The sequence below is a fragment of the Lampetra planeri genome, chromosome 3, assembly GCF_965212315.1.
Source record: "Lampetra planeri chromosome 3, kcLamPlan1.2.h2, whole genome shotgun sequence".
NCBI lineage: Eukaryota > Metazoa > Chordata > Hyperoartia > Petromyzontiformes > Petromyzontidae > Lampetra > Lampetra planeri.
In genome coordinates, this window is record NC_136109.1 from 11,460,354 (window position 1) to 11,480,164 (window position 19,811).

At 55.6% G+C, this 19,811-nt stretch overlaps 1 protein-coding gene across 1 annotated transcript in view; it reads right to left on the bottom strand.

The window, feature by feature from the left end:
* Positions 1 to 19,811, bottom strand: part of LOC144734362 (receptor-type tyrosine-protein phosphatase S-like) — a 232,586-nt gene that overhangs the window by 175,555 nt on the left and 37,220 nt on the right. The window contains 2 exon segments of the mRNA XM_078616477.1: positions 15,371 to 15,512; positions 18,915 to 19,060. Of these exon segments, the coding sequence (XP_078472603.1) occupies positions 15,371 to 15,512; positions 18,915 to 19,060 (288 nt within the window).

Below are 19,811 nucleotides of genomic sequence, written 5' to 3' on the forward strand. Positions count from 1 at the left end.
ATGCAGAGACCCATAGACTCACACAGTGACCCATAGACTCACACAGTGACCCATAGACTCACACAGAGACCCATAAACTCACAGCAGAGACCCATAGACTAACACAGAGACCCATAAACTCACAGCAGAGACCCACAGACTCACGCAAAGACCCACAGACTCACACAGACGACGCCCGGCCGCCTTTGTCTCCCCAGTGCTCACACACAACAACAACCGCCATTCGCCACGAAGTGGCGGTGACGTCACCACGGCGCTTGTGCCAGGCTACGTGCACTTTAAGGCCACGTGAAGTGTCGAACGCCCGCTGGCATGAGGTCACGGGACAGACCCAGCATGTGCAATGGCTTGACTGACTGAGATGAGTAGCCGCTGCACCACCTGTGCCCCCTACTGTGCCAACTCGCTGCGTTTTACCCGCCCGGCGCTCCGCTCGTTGTTGTGAGCGTCGCTCCTCTGCCCCTTCCGTTGTTGTATGGAGGGCGACTGCCTCCAACTGCCCAGTAGCAGCAGCAGCGTCCTTCACGAGCCTCCTCCTCCACAGAGGCCGACCACAGCCGGTACCAGTCTACTCTACACACACCTACACACTCCACACACACCCCTTACCCACTCACTCCACACACACCCATACCCACACACTCCACACACACACCTACCCACTCACTCCACACACACCCTTACCCACTCACTCCACACACACACCTACCCACTCACTCCACACACACATACACACACACACCCCACACACATCTACCCACTCACTCCACACACACCTACCCACTCACTCCACACACACACCCCTACCCACTCACTCCACACACAGCCCTACCCACACACTCCACACACACACCTACCCACTCACTCCACACACACACCTACCCACACACACACCTACCCACACACACCCCACACACATCTACCCACTCACTCCACACACACCTACCCACTCACTCCACACACAGCCCTGCCCACACACTCCACACACACACCCTACCCACTCACTCCACACACACCCATACCCACACACTCCACACACACACCTACCCACTCACTCCATACACACACCTACCCACTCACTCCACACACACACCTACCCACTCACTCCACACACACACCTACCCCACTCACTCCACACACACCTACCCACTGACTCCACACACACATACACACACACACCCCACACACATCTACCCACTCACTCCACACACACCTACCCACTCACTCCACATACACCTACCCACACACTCAACACAACAACAACCACCACCACCACGACACCCCCACTCACTCACCCCCCCACCCTCCCTCACAAAACCCCAGCCACCCGGGCAGACCCCCAACGTTTCCCTATTCATCACGGGCCGCCGGAGGGTGTCAGGCGGTGTTAAAAATAGCGATCAAAGGCGGCTGGGGATTAATTGCCTCCCATTAAAGCGGTGGCGGTCCGCCGCTTGCCACCGCGGTGCAGAGCCCCTGGCGTGAGACCCACCGCACCTCGCCCCCCGCCTACCCCAATGCCATTTCTTGCCTCACCCCCCCCATGACACCTTTTCCGTACGCTCGTGTGAACTCAGCTATTCGACGTACGTGCGTGTGTTGAAGTCGCTCACCCACTCGTTCATTCACCCAACCAACCACTCCCCCACCTACTCGTTCATTCACCCACCCACTCACTCACTGTAACCGCCCGTACCCACCCGGTCACTCGCTCACTCACCCACCCACCCACCCACTCACTCCCTCCCCCAGCCACTCACTCATTCACTCACCCACTCACTCACTCAACCACCCACCCACTCCCCCACCCACACGCTCATTCACTCACCCACCCACTCACTCACTTAAACCACCCACCCACTCGCTCATTCACTCACTCACCCAACCACTCACCCACCCACCCATTCACTTACCCACCCCACTCACTCCTCAACTCACTCAGCCACCCACCCACCCACTCACTCATTCACTCACCCACTCACTCACTCAACCACCCACCCACTCCCCCACCCACACGCTCATTCACTCACCCACCCACTCACTCACTTAACCACCCACCCACTCGCTCATTCACCTCACTCACCCAACCACTCACCCACCCACCCATTCACTTACCCACCCCCACTCACTCCTCAACTCACTCAGCCCACCCACCCACTCACTCATTCACTCACCCACTCACTCACTCACTCAACCACCCACCCACTCCCCCACCCACACGCTCATTCACTCACCCACCCACTCACTCACTTAACCACCCACCCACTCGCTCATTCACTCACTCACCCAACCACTCACCCACCCACCCATTCACTTACCCACCCACTCACTCCTCAACTCACTCAGCCACCCACCCACCCCACTCACTCATTCACTCACCCACTCACTCACTCAACCACCCACCCACTCACTCCCACTCAACCACCCACCCACTCCCCCACCCACACGCTCATTCACTCACCCACCCACTCACTCACTTAACCACCCACCCACTCGCTCATTCACTCACTCACCCAACCACTCACCCACCCACCCATTCACTTACCCACCCACTCACTCCTCAACTCACTCAGCCACCCACCCACCCACTCACTCATTCACTCACCCACTCACTCACTCACTCAACCACCCACCCACTCCCCCACCCACACGCTCATTCACTCACCCACCCACTCACTCACTTAACCACCCACCCACTCGCTCATTCACTCACTCACCCAACCACTCACCCACCCACCCATTCACTTACCCACCCACTCACTCCTCAACTCACTCAGCCACCCACCCACCCACTCACTCATTCACTCACCCACTCACTCACTCAACCACCCACCCACTCCCCCACCCACTCGTTCATTCACCTACCCAACCACTCCACCACCTACTCGTTCATTCACCTACCCAACCACTCCCCCACCTACTCGTTCATTCACCTACCCAACCACTCCCCCACCCACTCGTTCATTCACCTACCCAACCACTCCCCCACCTACTCGTTCATTCACCTACCCAACCACTCCCCCACCCACTCGTTCATTCACCTACCCAACCACTCCCCCACCTACTCGTTCATTCACCTACCCAACCACTCCCCCACCTACTCGTTCATTCACCTACCCAACCACTCCCCCACCCACTCGTTCATTCACCTACCCAACCACTCCCCCACCTACTCGTTCATTCACCTACCCAACCACTCCCCCACCTACTCGTTCATTCACCTACCCAACCACTCCCCCACCCACTCGTTCATTCACCTACCCAACCACTCCCCCACCTACTCGTTCATTCACCTACCCAACCACTCCCCCACCCACTCGTTCATTCACCTACCCAACCACTCCCCCACCTACTCGTTCATTCACCTACCCAACCACTCCCCCACCTACTCGTTCATTCACCTACCCAACCACTCCCCCACCCACTCGTTCATTCACCTACCCAACCACTCCCCCACCTACTCGTTCATTCACCTACCCAACCACTCCCCCACCCACTCGTTCATTCACCTACCCAACCACTCCCCCACCTACTCGTTCATTCACCTACCCACCACTCCCCCACCCACTCGTTCATTCACCTACCCAACCACTCCCCCACCCACTCGTTCATTCACCTACCCAACCACTCCCCCACCTACTCGTTCATTCACCTACCCAACCACTCCCCCACCTACTCGTTCATTCACCTACCCAACCACTCCCCCACCCACTCGTTCATTCACCTACCCAACCACTCCCCCACCTACTCGTTCATTCACCTACCCAACCACTCCCCCACCTACTCGTTCATTCACCTACCCAACCACTCCCCCACCCACTCGTTTCATTCACCTACCCAACCACTCCCCCACCTACTCGTTCATTCACCTACCCAACCACTCCCCCACCCACTCGTTCATTCACCTACCCAACCACTCCCCCACCTACTCGTTCATTCACCTACCCAACCACTCCCCCACCCACTCGTTCATTCACCTACCCAACCACTCCCCCACCTACTCGTTCATTCACCTACCCAACCACTCCCCCACCTACTCGTTCATTCACCTACCCAACCACTCCCCCACCCACTCGTTCATTCACCTACCCAACCACTCCCCCACCTACTCGTTCATTCACCTACCCAACCACTCCCCCACCCACTCGTTCATTCACCTACCCAACCACTCCCCCACCTACTCGTTCATTCACCTACCCAACCACTCCCCCACCCACTCGTTCATTCACCTACCCAACCACTCCCCCACCCACTCGTTCATTCACCTACCCAACCACTCCCCCACCTACTCGTTCATTCACCTACCCAACCACTCCCCCACCTACTCGTTCATTCACCTACCCAACCACTCCCCCCACCCACTCGTTCATTCACCTACCCAACCACTCCCCCACCTACTCGTTCATTCACCTACCCAACCACTCCCCCACCCACTCGTTCATTCACCTACCCAACCACTCCCCCACCCACTCGTTCATTCACCTACCCAACCACTCCCCCACCTACTCGTTCATTCACCTACCCAACCACTCCCCCACCTACTCGTTCATTCACCTACCCAACCACTCCCCCACCCACTCGTTCATTCACCTACCCAACCACTCCCCCACCTACTCGTTCATTCACCTACCCAACCACTCCCCCACCTACTCGTTCATTCACCTACCTAACCACTCCCCCACCCACTCGTTCATTCACCTACCCAACCACTCCCCCACCTACTCGTTCATTCACCTACCCAACCACTCCCCCCACCCACTCGTTCATTCACCTACCCAACCACTCCCCCCACCTACTCGTTCATTCACCTACCCAACCACTCCCCCACCTACTCGTTCATTCACCTACCCAACCACTCCCCCACCCACTCGTTCATTCACCTACCCAACCACTCCCCCACCTACTCGTTCATTCACCTACCCAACCACTCCCCCACCTACTCGTTCATTCACCTACCCAACCACTCCCCCACCCACTCGTTCATTCACCTACCCAACCACTCCCCCCACCTACTCGTTCATTCACCTACCCAACCACTCCCCCACCTACTCGTTCATTCACCTACCCAACCACTCCCCCACCCACTCGTTCATTCACCTACCCAACCACTCCCCCACCTACTCGTTCATTCACCTACCCAACCACTCCCCCACCTACTCGTTCATTCACCTACCCAACCACTCCCCCACCCACTCGTTCATTCACCTACCCAACCACTCCCCCACCTACTCGTTCATTCACCTACCCAACCACTCACCCACCTACTCGTTCATTCATCCACCCAGCCACTCACTGTAACCGCCAGGAACCACCCGCTCACTCAAGCACTCACCCACCCACCCGCCCACTCGCTCATTTACTTATCCACTCACTAACCTACTCAAGCACTCACCCACCCACTCACCCACCCGCCCACCCACTCGCTCATTTACTCATCCACTCACCCACTCACTCACTCACTCACCCACTCACTCACTCCTCCACTCACTCACTCAACCAGCCGCCCACCCACTTCCCCACCCACACGCTCATTCACTCACCCACCCACTCACTCACTTAACCACCCACCCACTCGCTCATTCACTCACTCACTCACTCACCCAACCACTCACCCACCCACCCATTCACTTACCCACCCACTCACTCCCCCACTCACTCAACCACCCACCCACCCACTCGCTCATTGACTCACCCACTCACTCACTCAACCACTCACTCAACCACCCACCCACTCGCTCATTCACTCACTCACCCACACACTCACCCAGCTACTCACTCACCCAGCCACTCACTCACCCACTCACTCCTCCACTCACTCAACCACCCGCCCACTCGCTCATTGACTCACCCACTCACTCACTCAACCACCCACCCACTCGCTCATTCACTCACTCACCCACACACTCACCCAGCCACTCGCTCACCCAGCCACTCGCTCACCCACTCACTCGCTCAACAACCCACTCACCCACCCACCCAATCACCCATCCACACACTAACCCAGCCACTCACCTACCCACTCACCCACTCAGTCAACCTCCCGCTCACCACACCGCAGGTCACCTCTGCTTGATCCCTCGCACCGCTTCCCTCCCCGCCACCATCGCCATCGTCTCTCCTCTCTCACCCCCCGACCCTCCCCAAGCGCTCACGAAAAACAACTACGACGAACAAAGCACAACTTCGCTAAAATTCAAGAAACCCATTTGCACCCCCGATCTATCGTGTAAGCACGCTGCATCGCCAACCGTCGCGTGCTAATTCCGGACGGTGCGTTGGGTTGGCGAAGGACCGAGGGCGGTTCTCAAGAAACGAGTTGGCGACATCTTCTTGGTTCTTTCGGTAAAGTCACGTAGAATGGAAATAATAAAATAATAAAAATAAAACTTAATTAAATAATTCTCACGACGTTTTGGCCACAACGCAAGCGGCCGTCCTCAGGTGAAGAACAGGTCTGTCGGAAAGACAGCGTCTGAAATGACTGCAGGGATTCATATTCAGACGCTGTCTTCCCGACAGACCTGTTCTTCACCTGAGGACGGCTGCTTGCGTTGTGGCCGAAACGTCGTGAGAATTGTATTTTATTATGTTTTATTTTTATTATTTTATTACTTCCATTCTACGTGACTTTACCGAAAGAACCAAGAAGATGAATCCCTACAGTCACGAAAGCTTTACATCGAAATTCGAGTTGGCGACAGTCAGCACCGCAACAGGGGTTTGCCGATCGCTGGATCCGACAGACGCCGTGCCGCTCCGACGCAGTGCCGCTCCGACCCGTGACTTGCCGGTGACGGGTCACCAGCGGTGTCAGGATCGGCCTCCTGGAGGAGGAGGCTCGTGAAAGAAGGAGGCTACCGGTCACTTTGGAGGCCGTCGCCCTCCCAATGACAACAACAACGACGGGAGGGCAGAGGAGCGGCGCTCACGGCAGGCGAGCGGAGCGCCGGGGTCGACCAAAACGCGGTAGAGGGGCACAGGTGGGGCATCTGCCAGCAGCCACGTGGGCTACAGGCAAACCACGTGGGTTACAGGCAAACCACGTGGGTTACAGGCAAACCACGCGGGTTACAGGCAAACCACGCGGGTTACAGGCAAACCACGTGGGTTACAGACAAACCACGTGGGTTACAGACAAACCACGTGGATTACAGGCAAACCACGTGGATTACAGGCAAACCACGTGGGTTGCAGGCAAACCACGTGGGTTGCAGGCAAACCACGTGGGTTGCAGACAAACCACGTGGATTACAGGCAAACCACGTGGGTTGCAGGCAAACCACGTGGGTTGCAGACAAACCACGTGGATTACAGGCAAACCACGTGGATTACAGGCAAACCACGTGGGTTGCAGGCAAACCACGTGGGTTGCAGACAAACCACGTGGGTTGCAGGCAAACCACGTGGGTTACAGACAAACCACGTGGATTACAGGCAAACCACGTGGGTTGCAGGCAAACCACGTGGGTTGCAGACAAACCACGTGGGTTGCAGGCAAACCACGTGGGTTGCAGACAAACCACGTGGGTTGCAGGCAAACCACGTGGGTTGCAGTCAAACCACGTGGGTTACAGACAAACCACGTGGGTTACAGACAAACCACGTGGATTACAGGCAAACCACGTGGATTACAGGCAAACCACGTGGGTTGCAGACAAACCACGTGGGTTACAGGCAAACCACGTGTATTACAGGCAAACCACGTGGGTTACAGGCAAACCACGCAGGTTACAGGCAAACCACGTGGATTACAGGCAAACCACGTGGGTTACAGGCAAACCACGCGGGTTACAGGCAAACCACGTGGGTTGCAGACAAACCACGTGGATTACAGGCAAACCACGTGGGTTACAGGCAAACCACGTGAGTTACAGGCAAACCACGTGGGTTACAGGCAAACCACGTGGGTTGCAGACAAACCACGTGAGTTACAGGCAAACCACGTGGGTTACAGGCAAACCACGCTGGTTACAGGCAAACCACGTGGATTACAGGCAAACCACGTGGGTTACAGGCAAACCACGTGGGTTGCAGACAAACCACGTGGGTTACAGGCAAACCACGCGGGTTACAGGCAAACCACGTGGATTACAGGCAACTCACGTGGGTTGCAGACAAACCACATGGGTTACAGGCAAACAACGTGGATTGCAGGCAAACCACGTGGGTTACAGGCAAACCACGTGGGTTGCAGACAAACCACGTGGGTTGCAGGCAAACAACGTGGATTACAGGCAAACCACGTGGGTTACGGGCAAACCACGTGGGTTACGGGCAAACCACGTGGGTTACAGGCAAACCACGTGGGTTACAGGCAAACCACGTGGGTTACAGGCAAACCACGTGGGTTACAGGCAAACCACGTGGGTTGCAGACAAACCACGTGGGTTGCAGACAAACCACGTGGGTTACAGGCAAACCACGTGGGTTACAGGCAAACCACGTGGGTTACAGGCAAACCACGTGGGTTACAGGCAAACCACGTGGATTACGGGCAAACCACGTGGGTTACGGGCAAACCACGTGGGTTACGGGCAAACCACGTGGGTTGCAGGCAAACAACGTGGATTGCAGGCAAACCACGTGGGTTGCAGGCAAACCACGTGGATTACAGGCAAACCACGTGGTTTGCAGGCAAACAACGTGGATTGCAGGCAAACCACGTGGATTACAGTCAAACCACGTGGGTTACAGGCAAACCACGTGGGTTACAGACAAACCACGTGGATTACAGGCAAACCACGTGGGTTACAGGCAAACCACGTGGGTTACAGGCAAACCACGTGGGTTACGGGCAAACCACGTGGATTGCAGGCAAACCACGTGGGTTGCAGGCAAACCACGTGAGTAGCTTGCACTTTGCTTCAGGGATGGAGGCGTCTCGGCCACGTGGAACATAGAGAGAGAGAGAGGCGGAGAGAGATGAGGGAGGGAGAGAGGAGAGAGAGAGAGAGGGAGAAAGGAAAGAGGGAGGGGAGGATTGTCAAGAGCAAACTCGGCTTTCGACTCCCGCCGGCCAATCAATAAGCGCGCAGCGCGGATTACCCGCATCCATCACGCGGTCCGCACAGAGCGTGTGATTTGATTTATTCAGATTACGTGCCAGTTATAAATAAGAGAAACGTATTTATTTATTTTTACCAGGTAAGGCCCGCTGAGCTAAATAGCTCTTATTTAGAAGCGACCAGGCCGTCGCAAATGATAGTTCGACGAAGTGGGCTTATCATCATCATGATGATCATCATCATCATCATGATCATCATCATCATCACGTGGAAATTGACAGCATCAGCCATTGAGAATCAACGCCGTGACGTTGATTCTAAACGTGGAGGGGGGGGGGGAAGCGGAGTGACCCGGAGAAAAATCCATGCGTCCACCATGTGGGCAGAGAGAGACACCGCAAACTACAAATATACAGCGTCAGGGTCGGGATCGAACCAACGGACCTCCTGAATACCTCCTTCGTAGGTGCTTCACTCGCTCACCGCACTTGCCCCAAGAGGGTGTTAAGGCTACACGGGGGATCTTTGTGTTTTCTGGGGGTGGGCGAGGGATGCAGCGGGGGTAGGGCTGGTGGGTGGTGGTGGGGTGGAGGTGGTGGGGTGGAGGTGGTGGGGTGGAGGTTGGGTGTGGTGGAGGTGGGGTGAAGGTGGCCGGGGTGATGTGTGAGCCAAGAGTGACATTCCTTTGCCTCTTGCCTATAGTTCACCTTCAGGCGCAGTAGCTGGATCGAAAGGCGGCGTGTTAATTCATTTAGAGTTTGTTAAATAATGCATGGCGGGGAGCGTGCGAGCGCGATGAGAGAGCGAGCGAGCGAGCGAGCGATGTCTTCCCGGGATAAGAAGAAGAAAAAGAGGCGGCGGTGATCGCGAGCGTGAGAGAGAGAGAGAGCGCCACGCCGATCGCGGTTGACCTCCGATTCGCGACGCCCAGGAGGGATGGATGCCCAGGGCCTGCCCCCGTCGCAATCGTCGAAGTTGGGCTAACGCCACGCACTCCTCATTTTTTTTTGTCGTTGTTTTTTCTTAGGCTGCGAATGCGTACGCATGTACGGACTTCTATCGCACCGTGCGTAGCCAACCGTGCTAGTCGGAGGTGCCGGGGGGAAGGAAAACAAAACTCCAAATTTACAGCAGCAGGCGTCGGGGGTCGGGAACGAACCCACGACGACCTCCTGTACACCAGGCGAGGTAGTTAACATCTCATAGCCACCGTGATGATGATGAGAGAGAGAGACGCAAACTCCAAATATACAGCAGCAGGCGTCAGGGTCGGGATCGAACCCACGACCTCCTGTACACCAGGCGAGGTAGTTAACATCTCATAGCCACCGTGATGATGAAGAGAGAAAGAGACGCAAACTCCAAATATACAGCAGCAGGCGTCGGGGGTCGGGATCGAACCTACGACGACCTCCCGTACACCGGGCGAGGTAGTCAACATCTCCTAGCCACCGTGGCATAATTTCTCGATATTTTCGTTGTTTTCTTTTCCACTTTCCGAGATGCAATTTTTCACCATTGGAATCTCGCGACGAAATAAGCGCGCGATGCAGCGACGGCACCCGCGTGTAGGGCCATCTCCCGGCGTGGGGCTATCGCAAATCGAGTTAGGCTCGGGCTTCGTGCGAGCAAAAAATATAAGATATTCAAAGTAAAAAAAAAACGAAGTCTGCCAGCGTTCGAAAGCAACTTTCCTGCATCCGTAACAGCACATTATGAGCATCGACGGAGCGAGCCCGTCCATACCATCAGAATTCAAATCGCGTTTTGAAGCCCGGCGGCAACCGTGAGAAATCACGCTCACACACGCACGCACATTATATATCTGGTGGTGGCGGCGACGATGCTGCTGCTGCTGCTGCAAGCGTTGGCGGTGATGCACAAAATAACAACAACAACAAATTGAGCACATCCGTCAATAATGACAACACCACCACCGCCGCCGCCGTTGTGTGCGTGCGGCCCTTAGTAGGAAAACGATACAACGGGCGACGTTTCGGGTAATCGCCCTTCTTCAGAGCACACACACGCACACGCAGAGAAAGAAAGGCCATAGAGGTAGTAGAATGGCCCTCTCTCTCTCTCTATCTGTCCTCTGAGGAAGGGCCATTGCCTGAAACGTCACCTACCCCTCAAGGCAACGTGATCGACGAACGTGGTGCTTGAGTTTCGACTTAAAACTTTCGTGACTTGCGGCAATTCATATTCTTGGTTCTTTCGGTAAAAAAAAATAAAAGGCGAAATGAAAATGAATTAAATTTCGATTTAAAGCTTTCGTGACTGCAGGGATTCATCTTCTTGGTTCTTTCGGTAAAGTCACGTAGAAGGGAAATAATAAAATAATAAAAATAAAACATAATTAAATAATTCTCACGACGTTTCCGCTACAAACGCAAGCAGCCGTCCTCACCGAAACGTCGTGAGAATGATTTTATTATATTTTATTTTTTTATTTTATTATTTCCCTTCTACGTGACTTTTCCGAAAGAACCAAGAAGATGAAAATTAATTCATCGCTTCAATTTATTTTTTGAGTAAAAACAAAAACTCGCTCCCCGCAGTTTCAATTGAGCGAAGGTGGCCCTACCTTGGAAAATCGAGACACCCATAAAATATTCCTATCAAAATGAGGCAAAAGCTAAAAGGGAAAAATAATGAGTATTGCAGAGTTTCCTGAACTTCCATAATACATGTTTTATTTTGCGTTTGATCGCGTAAATATATAAACGTGTCGTTAAACCCGCCACGACCTGACACAGCCAATTAGTGAGGTTTGTCCCGTAAACAGAACATGCCAATTCGTTACTAGCACATCATCACACCGCTCTGTCGCAGTGCAAAGCCACGACATTTACAATCTGAGCACCATGACGTTTGTCGCCAGTAATTACAACCAGCTTCATCAGGCGACGGACAGATTTGTCAATCTGTGTCGGGTGGCGGTGGGTTCAACGACACATTTATACATCATTGGAACCTCATTTGCCAGTAAAAAATATGATAATTGTTTTTTTACCCTTCTATCTGGCAACAAAACTGACACCTTTTTTACAAGGAGTCATGTTTGCATAGACCACAATACCTGCAGCCATAATGCAAACAAAAACATATCTCTGATAATGTATGCACTGTCCTTGAAGTTGATTGGTCCACACCCGAGACAGCTTTTCTTAGAGCCTAGTCTCACATGGTGTTGGACCAGATGACGCCAAAAGGCGCACAACTCAAAGACAATGCACCATCAGAGTATGAGAGCTCGGGGTTAGCATTTACACCATTGGAACCTCATTTGCCAGTAAAAAATATGATAATTGGTTTTTTACCCTTCTATCTGGCAACAAAACTGACACCTTCTTTACAAGGAGTCATGTTTGCATAGACCTACAATACCGGTGCATTGTCTTTGAGTTACGCGCCTTTTGGCGTCATCTGGTCCAACCCATGTGAGACTAGGCTCTAAGGAAAGCTGTCTCCGGTGTGGACCAATCAACTTCAAGGACAGTGCATACATTATCAGAGTTGTGTTTTTTGTTTGCATTATGGCTGCAGGTATTGTGGTCTATGCAAACGTGACTCCTTGTAAAAAAGGTGTCAGTTTTGTTGCCAGATAGAAGGGTAAAAAAACAATTATCACATTAATACATCTACGCCATGTCACCCAAAACAACCTGCGGTACGGATGATACTGTGTTGGTCGCCAAAGCCTCCCACGTGTTCAACTTCACTGAACTTGTTCGGTGCTCGGCAGGAAATCTGAGCGCCGGCCGGCGGGCGGGCGGGCGGAAGAGAGTTCCGGACCTTAGGCGCCACACTCGAGAAGGGGGGGCCCGGCCCCCCCACTCCCCGCTGCTACGACCGCCCAGCGTGGAATGAAACATTTCGAGGTTGTGCTAGGGCGGAGGAGTGGCAAGGTGCATCCAGCAGACGCGACAGCGCGGACAGCTGCCCGCGAACACCGCCGATGGCAGGATTCACGCAAATCGGGGGGGCGGGGATTTGCGCACCGCACGCGCTGTTTCGAACGCGTCGCGGGAGCTGGAGCAGGCGAGCCGGCCCGGAGAAACCTGCGAACGTAGAAACGAACGGCAACCGAGCCAGGCGAATTTCCGCGTCAGCGCACACGGGGGGGGGGGGGGGGGGCAGCCGTCAGTGCGATCCACGGGAAGAACCCCTGCGAAGGGAAGCGACGCTCCGGGAGCGCGCGGGCGTCAAAAAATAAAAGCGTTCGGATTGCCAAATTCACAACCGCCGTGACCCCACCGGGTTCACGATTCGCCGCCGGCGCGGCGAGCATCGGTCGTAGCCTCGACCGCAGCCTTGCAGCCCCTTCGGTTCACTCTCGCTTCGGTAAAACAAACCCACACGCAGGCTCAGACTCAGGGCGCGGGCGAGTCCCAATGTCGTACCCCGCCCCGAGAAACCCGGGGAGGTAAAGGCCGCAGTGCCTGCAACTGCTTTGCTCACTCCACTGCTGGTGGAAAGGAGCCTCCGAGAGAGGCAGCTCCAGAGAGAGAGACAGAGAGGGTGGGGCGGCGGGGGAGCGAGCCCCCCACCCTCCCCCCCTCTATAGCAGTGGTTCTTAACCTTTTACTGCAGCCTTGCACCCCCTTTCGTTCCGTTCTCAATCGCCAGAACAAAATGTTGCAGCGTTAATAAACACGCAGGGTGTCGGTGAATAAACACGCAGGGTGTCGGTGAATAAACACGCAGGGTGTCGATGAATAAACACGCAGGGTGTCGATGAATAAACACGCAGGGTGTCGATGAATAAACACGCAGGGTATCGGTGAATAAACACGCAGGGTGTCGATGAATAAACACGCAGGGTGTCGGTGAATAAACACGCAGGGTATCGATGAATAAACACGCAGGGTATCGGTGAATAAACACGCAGGGTGTCGATGAATAAACACGCAGGGTATCGATGAATAAACACGCAGGGTGTCGATGAATAAACACGCAGGGTGTCGGTGAATAAACACGCAGGGTATCGATGAATAAACACGCAGGGTGTCGGTGAATAAACGCGCAGGGTGTCGGTGAATAAACACGCAGGGTATCGATGAATGAACACGCAGGGTATCGATGAATGAACACGCAGGGTATCGATGAATGAACACGCAGGGTATCGATGAATGAACACGCAGGGTATCGATGAATAAACACGCAGGGTATCGGTGAATAAACACGCAGGGTGTCGATGAATAAACACGCAGGGTGTCGGTGAATAAACACGCAGGGTGTCGGTGAATAAACACGCAGGGTGTCGGTGAATAAACACGCAGGGTATCGGTGAATAAACACGCAGGGTGTCGGTGAATAAACACGCAGGGTGTCGGTGAATAAACACGCAGGGTATCGGTGAATAAACACGCAGGGTGTCGATGAATAAACACGCAGGGTATCGGTGAATAAACACGCAGGGTGTCGGCGAAGCCAGGTGAGTTGTAACCGGCGCGTCCCGTGCTCGATGATTTACCCTCGACAAAAATAAACATCTGGCCCACGTCTCGCACACGCGCCCAGGGAGGGCATCTCGCCACACCCCCAGGGTAAGAAGAAGAGTCACTGCCGTGGAAGGAATCAGCTGCCAACACATCCCAGATTGGCCGGGAGTCTCGACGGGAAATGGCATCGATGTTCATCGTCGTCGTCATCATCCTCCTCGTGGCTATTAAAAACAATCCGCGGGAGATATGTCTATATAAAAATAGTACATTTAAAGAAAACTAATTCAATGTAATACGAACGCGCGTAATTCACGCGAAAGTTCGTGAGTTGCCGAGGCGTTTGTCTTTTGCCGTCGGCAGCGTAATTACATCACACACGCGGTGGCTGGGAGATGTTAACTACCTCGCCTGGTCTACAGGAGGTCGCGGGTTCGACCTCGACCCCCCCCCCCCCCCCCCCGGTGTAGAAACCTACTTGCTCCGCTGTCTCCGGCCACCACCACCTCCACCGCCGCCACTGTGTGTGTGCGCGTGTGCGTGTGTGCGTATGTGGACGTGTGTTTGAGTGTGTTTGCGTGTGTGTGTGTGTATGTGTGCGTGCGTGTGTGTCGCCCCCCCCACCGCTGCCGCACGTTGGCCGCCCGCCGGTGGTGGTGCTGCGGGCAGGCGGGTGCCACTGTCTCACCACGCAGCACGGTGAGTTTGGCGGGTGGCGGGTGGTGGCGGTGGTGGTGTGGGCGGGCAAGCGGGTGCCACTGTCTCACCGCGCCACAAGGTGAGTTTGCCGGCGGTGGTGGTGGTGGTGGCGGTGGTGGTGGTGGCGGCGGTGGTGGCGGCGGTGGTGGTGGTGGTGGTGGTGGCGGTGGTGGTGGTAGTGGTGGTGGTGGGGCGGGCAAGCGGGCGCCACTGTCTCACCGCGCAGCACGGTGAGTTTGGCGGCGGCCGGGATCTGCCCCAGGTTGTTGTAGGCGATGCATTCGTAGGAGCCCTCGTCGCGCACCGTGCGCAGGGGCTGCACCCGCAGCACAGAGCCCGCTCCCCCGTCGAACTCGATCACCTGGCGAGGTGGTGAGGGTGGTGAGGGTGGTGAGGGGGGTGGGGGTGGGGGTGGTGGTGACAGGGTAAGCACACGAAGAGCAGTTCGGGAAGAAATGAAATCACCCGCCGCATCGCGACGCCATTTTACGTTCCCTTCCACGATATGACGGCCGTCTGTTGGGTTTGGATCGGCGTGGATACGGACGTGCGCCGTCAAAGCCGCCACCGCCCGACGCGGCCAAGCAAGCGAGGGGGCTGGTCGCGCAAATAAAAAACAAACAAGGTGGCCGATTCGTCACCGGCCCAGCCACTAACCGGTCGTCGTGTGTCGGAGGGTAAAACACAAGAGACCCACAGCGACGTTTACAATTCGGGTACCGTGCGACGCTTCGCCGGTAACTTGCGACGACGACGACGAAAGCGACAACATGGAGCCTCACGAGGCGACAGGCCAGGGAGTTGTGGAGCGTTTTCATTCGCAGTGGCACCAGGTAAGGCCCAGCGAAGCTTTCCACGGCCCCTTTCTCAGAAGCGAACCGGCCTGCCACAAAGCGGCGGCTACAACGAAGGTGGTCTTGATAGTCGCGCGGCAATGTATAGCAGGAGCCAAATACTCTAAAACAACCGCGTGGTTCAGTCAAGAAACATGTTTTTAAATATATAATTTCCAGGATATTTGCCAAAGCTCCAGCAGGTGGTCGCGAGGATGTGGGGATCTCGTGAAACGCTCGGGGAACAGGCGGCGTGGGTGGGTGAGGTGGGGTGATGGGGTGAGGTGGGTAAGGTGGGTGAGGTAGAGTGTGGTGGGGTGAGGGGAGGTGGGGTGAAAGGTGGTGGGGTGAGAGGGAACAGGCGGCGTGGGTGGGTGAGGTAGAGTGTGGTGGGGTGAGGGGAGGTGAGGTGGGGTGAGGTGGGGTGATGGGGTGAGGTGGGTAAGGTGGGTGAGGTAGAGTGGGGTGGGGTGAGGTGGGGTGAGGTGGGGTGAGGTGGGTGAGGTGAGATGGGGTGAGGTGAGGGGAGGTGGGTGTGGTGGGGTGAGGGGAGGTGGGGTGAGGTGGGTGAGGTGAGATGGGTGAGGGGGAACAGGTGGCGTGGGTGGGTGAGGTAGAGTGGGGTGGGGTGAGCTGGGGTGAGGTGGGTGAAGTGGGGTGAGGTGGGTGGGGTGAGGGGAGGTGGGGTGAGGTGGGTGAGGTGGAGTGAGGCGGCGTGGGTGGGTGAGGTAGAGTGAGGTGGGGTGAGGGGAGGTGGGGTGAGGGTGGGTGAGGTGAGGTTGGGTGGGTGGGTGAGGTGGGGTGGATGAGGTGGGTGAGGTGGGGTGAGGTGGGGTGAGGTTAGGTGGGTGAGGTGGGTGAGCTGGAGTGAGGTGGGAAAGGTGGAGTAAGGTGGGGTGAGGTGGGTGAGGTGGGGTGAGGTGGGTGAGGTGGGTGAGCTGGGATGAGGTGGGGTGAGGTGGGTGAGGTGGGGTGAGGTGGGTGAGGTGGGGTGAGCTGGGGTGAGGTGGGAAAGGTGGAGTAAGGTGGGGTGAGGTGGAGGTGGGGTGGGTGAGGTGGGGTGAGTTGGGGTGAGTTGGGGTGAGGTTGGGTGGGTAAGGTGGGGTGACGTGGGGTGAGCTGGGGTGAGGTGGGGTGAGGTGTACGAGGTGGAGTGACGTTTGCTGATTAAACCAAACGGTGCTCTATCCTGAACCACCACCTCCGCCACCACCTGCAGCGCATTAGCAAATTACTACCGCACACACACACAGAGAAAGAGAGAGAGAGAGCTATTAAAAAAAAATGAATATATAATAAAAACGTAAAAAAAAATACAAATTGTTAAAGCTAGAAATTATTGCAGGCGTAGGGGGCCAGGGTCTGTTTACACGAAGCATTCGAGTGCTCATTAATTCGCATTGTGTTAAAAGGGTTCGTCACCCGACGTGCGTTTCATTTATAAGTGAAATACGACGCGTGGCACAAGACACGTGCACAGCGAGAGTCGGAGCGGGGGGTGGGAGGGGTGAGAGGCCGGAATGGCACTAATAACTCTCGCCGTTCATAATAATCGTTTTCGTCGTTGTTGTTGTTGTGATATTACCGCCTCGATTCACCTGCCAGGGTTCCAAACAACGGTAATGACGTCTGAAATAATCGCACGAGGAAATGGCACCCCCATCCTCCCTCCTCCTCCTCTTCCTCCTTCTCCCCCACCGAAGAAGAAGCAGATCCCCCGTTTCTCCACCTAATGCGACGGAAACGTCGTCGTTTTTTGTTCGTGTTATTCTTTTGAACCTACCTACGTGATGCTAGATTTCAAGTTTTCGTCACTGCAAGGATCCATACTTTTTGGTGTTTTTGGTAAAGTCACTTAGGTGAAAAAAACCCCCCAAAATAAATTAAAATGAAAACAACTAAATTAAAGCACGACGTTTCGGGCGCAACACAAGCGTCCTTCTTCAGGTGGTGACAGACACAGCGACTTTCCCCAAAGACCCAAAGACTATGAATTCCTGCAGCCAACGAAAACTTTGGGTCAAGATTTCAGTATAATTTGTTGATGATGATAGAGAGACACGCAAACTACGAATATAATACAGGCATCGTCAGGGTCGTGATCAAACCCACGACCTCCTGCATACCAGGCGAGGTAGTCAACATCTTCGAGCCACCGTGATGATGATGAGAGAGAGACACGCAAACTACGAATATAATACAGGCATCGTCAGGGTCGTGATCAAACCCACGACCTCCTGCATACCAGGCGAGGTAGTCAACATCTCCGAGCCACCGTGATGATGATGAGAGAGAGACACGCAAACTACGAATATAATACAGGCATCGTCATGGTCGTGATCAAACCCACGACCTCCTGCATACCAGGCGAGGTAGTCAACATCTCCGAGCCACCGTGATGATGATGAGAGAGAGACACGCAAACTACGAATATAATACAGGCATCGTCAGGGTCGTGATCAAACCCACGACCTCCTGCATACCAGGCGAGGTAGTCAACATCTTCTAGCCACCGTGATGATGATGAGAGAGAGACACGCAAACTCCAAATATACAGCAGCAGGCATCGTCAGGGTCGGGATCGAACCCACGACCTCCTGTAGACCAGGCGAGGTAGTCAACATCTCCTAGCCACCGTGATGATGATGATAGAGAGAGAGACACACAAACTCCAAATATACAGCAGCAGGCATCGTCAGGGTCGGGATCGAACCCACGACCTCCTGCATATCAGGCGAGGTAGTCAACATCTCCTAGCCACCGTGGCGATGATGAGAGAGAGAGAAAGACACGCAAACTCCAAATACACAGCAGCAGGCATCGTCAGGGTCGGGATCGACCCCACGACCTCCTGTACACCAGGCGAGGTAGTCAACATCTCTGAGCCACCGTGGCGCGTTGGGGGGGGGGGGGGGGGGGACGACGCTCACCTCGAAGCGCTGGGACGTCAACCGTTTGCCCTTCTTGGCCCAGGTGATGTTGGGCTGCGGGTCGCCGGTGGCCTGGCAAACGAAGGAAGCCACGCCGCCCGACACCCCCACCTGGTCGGCCGGCGTGCGCAGGAAGCGCGCGGGCGCTGAGGGCCGGCACGGACACACACACACACACACAAAGGCAAAGGTCACCCGTGTGGTCTCGCGCATACTTTTTTTGGGGGCAAGTGCTGTCACGAGCAAGCGGCAGCGCCCTGGGGGGAGGCCGGCACAGAACAGGTGGCGGTGGGGTCGGCGAGCACAGACGCGCACACAAAGACAAAGATTCCCCGTGTAGCCTCAGCTTGCTTCTTGGGGCAAGTGCTGTTCGCGAGCACCGAAGAGGGCCCAGCACGGCGCACGAGGGGGGTGGGTGGCCAGCTCCACGCCCGGCCGCCTTTGTCTCCCCTAATGGCGATGTTTGCTACACAGCGCACCAGACACTCGTTTGAGGCTGAGTCGACCTAAAGGGGGAGAGGGGGTGGGGAAGGCCCGGGACAGGTTCAGAAAAATGACCACCGGCGTTGGGTGGCCGTGAGCGGGGGAATCGAACTCAGGGCGCCGTGTTCGTAGCGCGACGGAATCTCGAACCCGCCACTCCGAAGACAAAGATCCACTGACCCCCCCCCCCCTGACCGCCCCCCCCCCTGACCGCCCCCCCTCCCCCGTACAGCCCACACCGCTAACAGCAAGCGCAGTTAGCGGAGGAGCGGCACCCACGTAAACGGCGACACCGCTGCTCCCCGCACGACTCGGATCGATCCACCAAACAACCACCGCGCTCCCCAGCCGACAAAGTTCTGTGATTACACACGCACGCACGCTCCCACGCACGCACCCACGCACGCACCCACG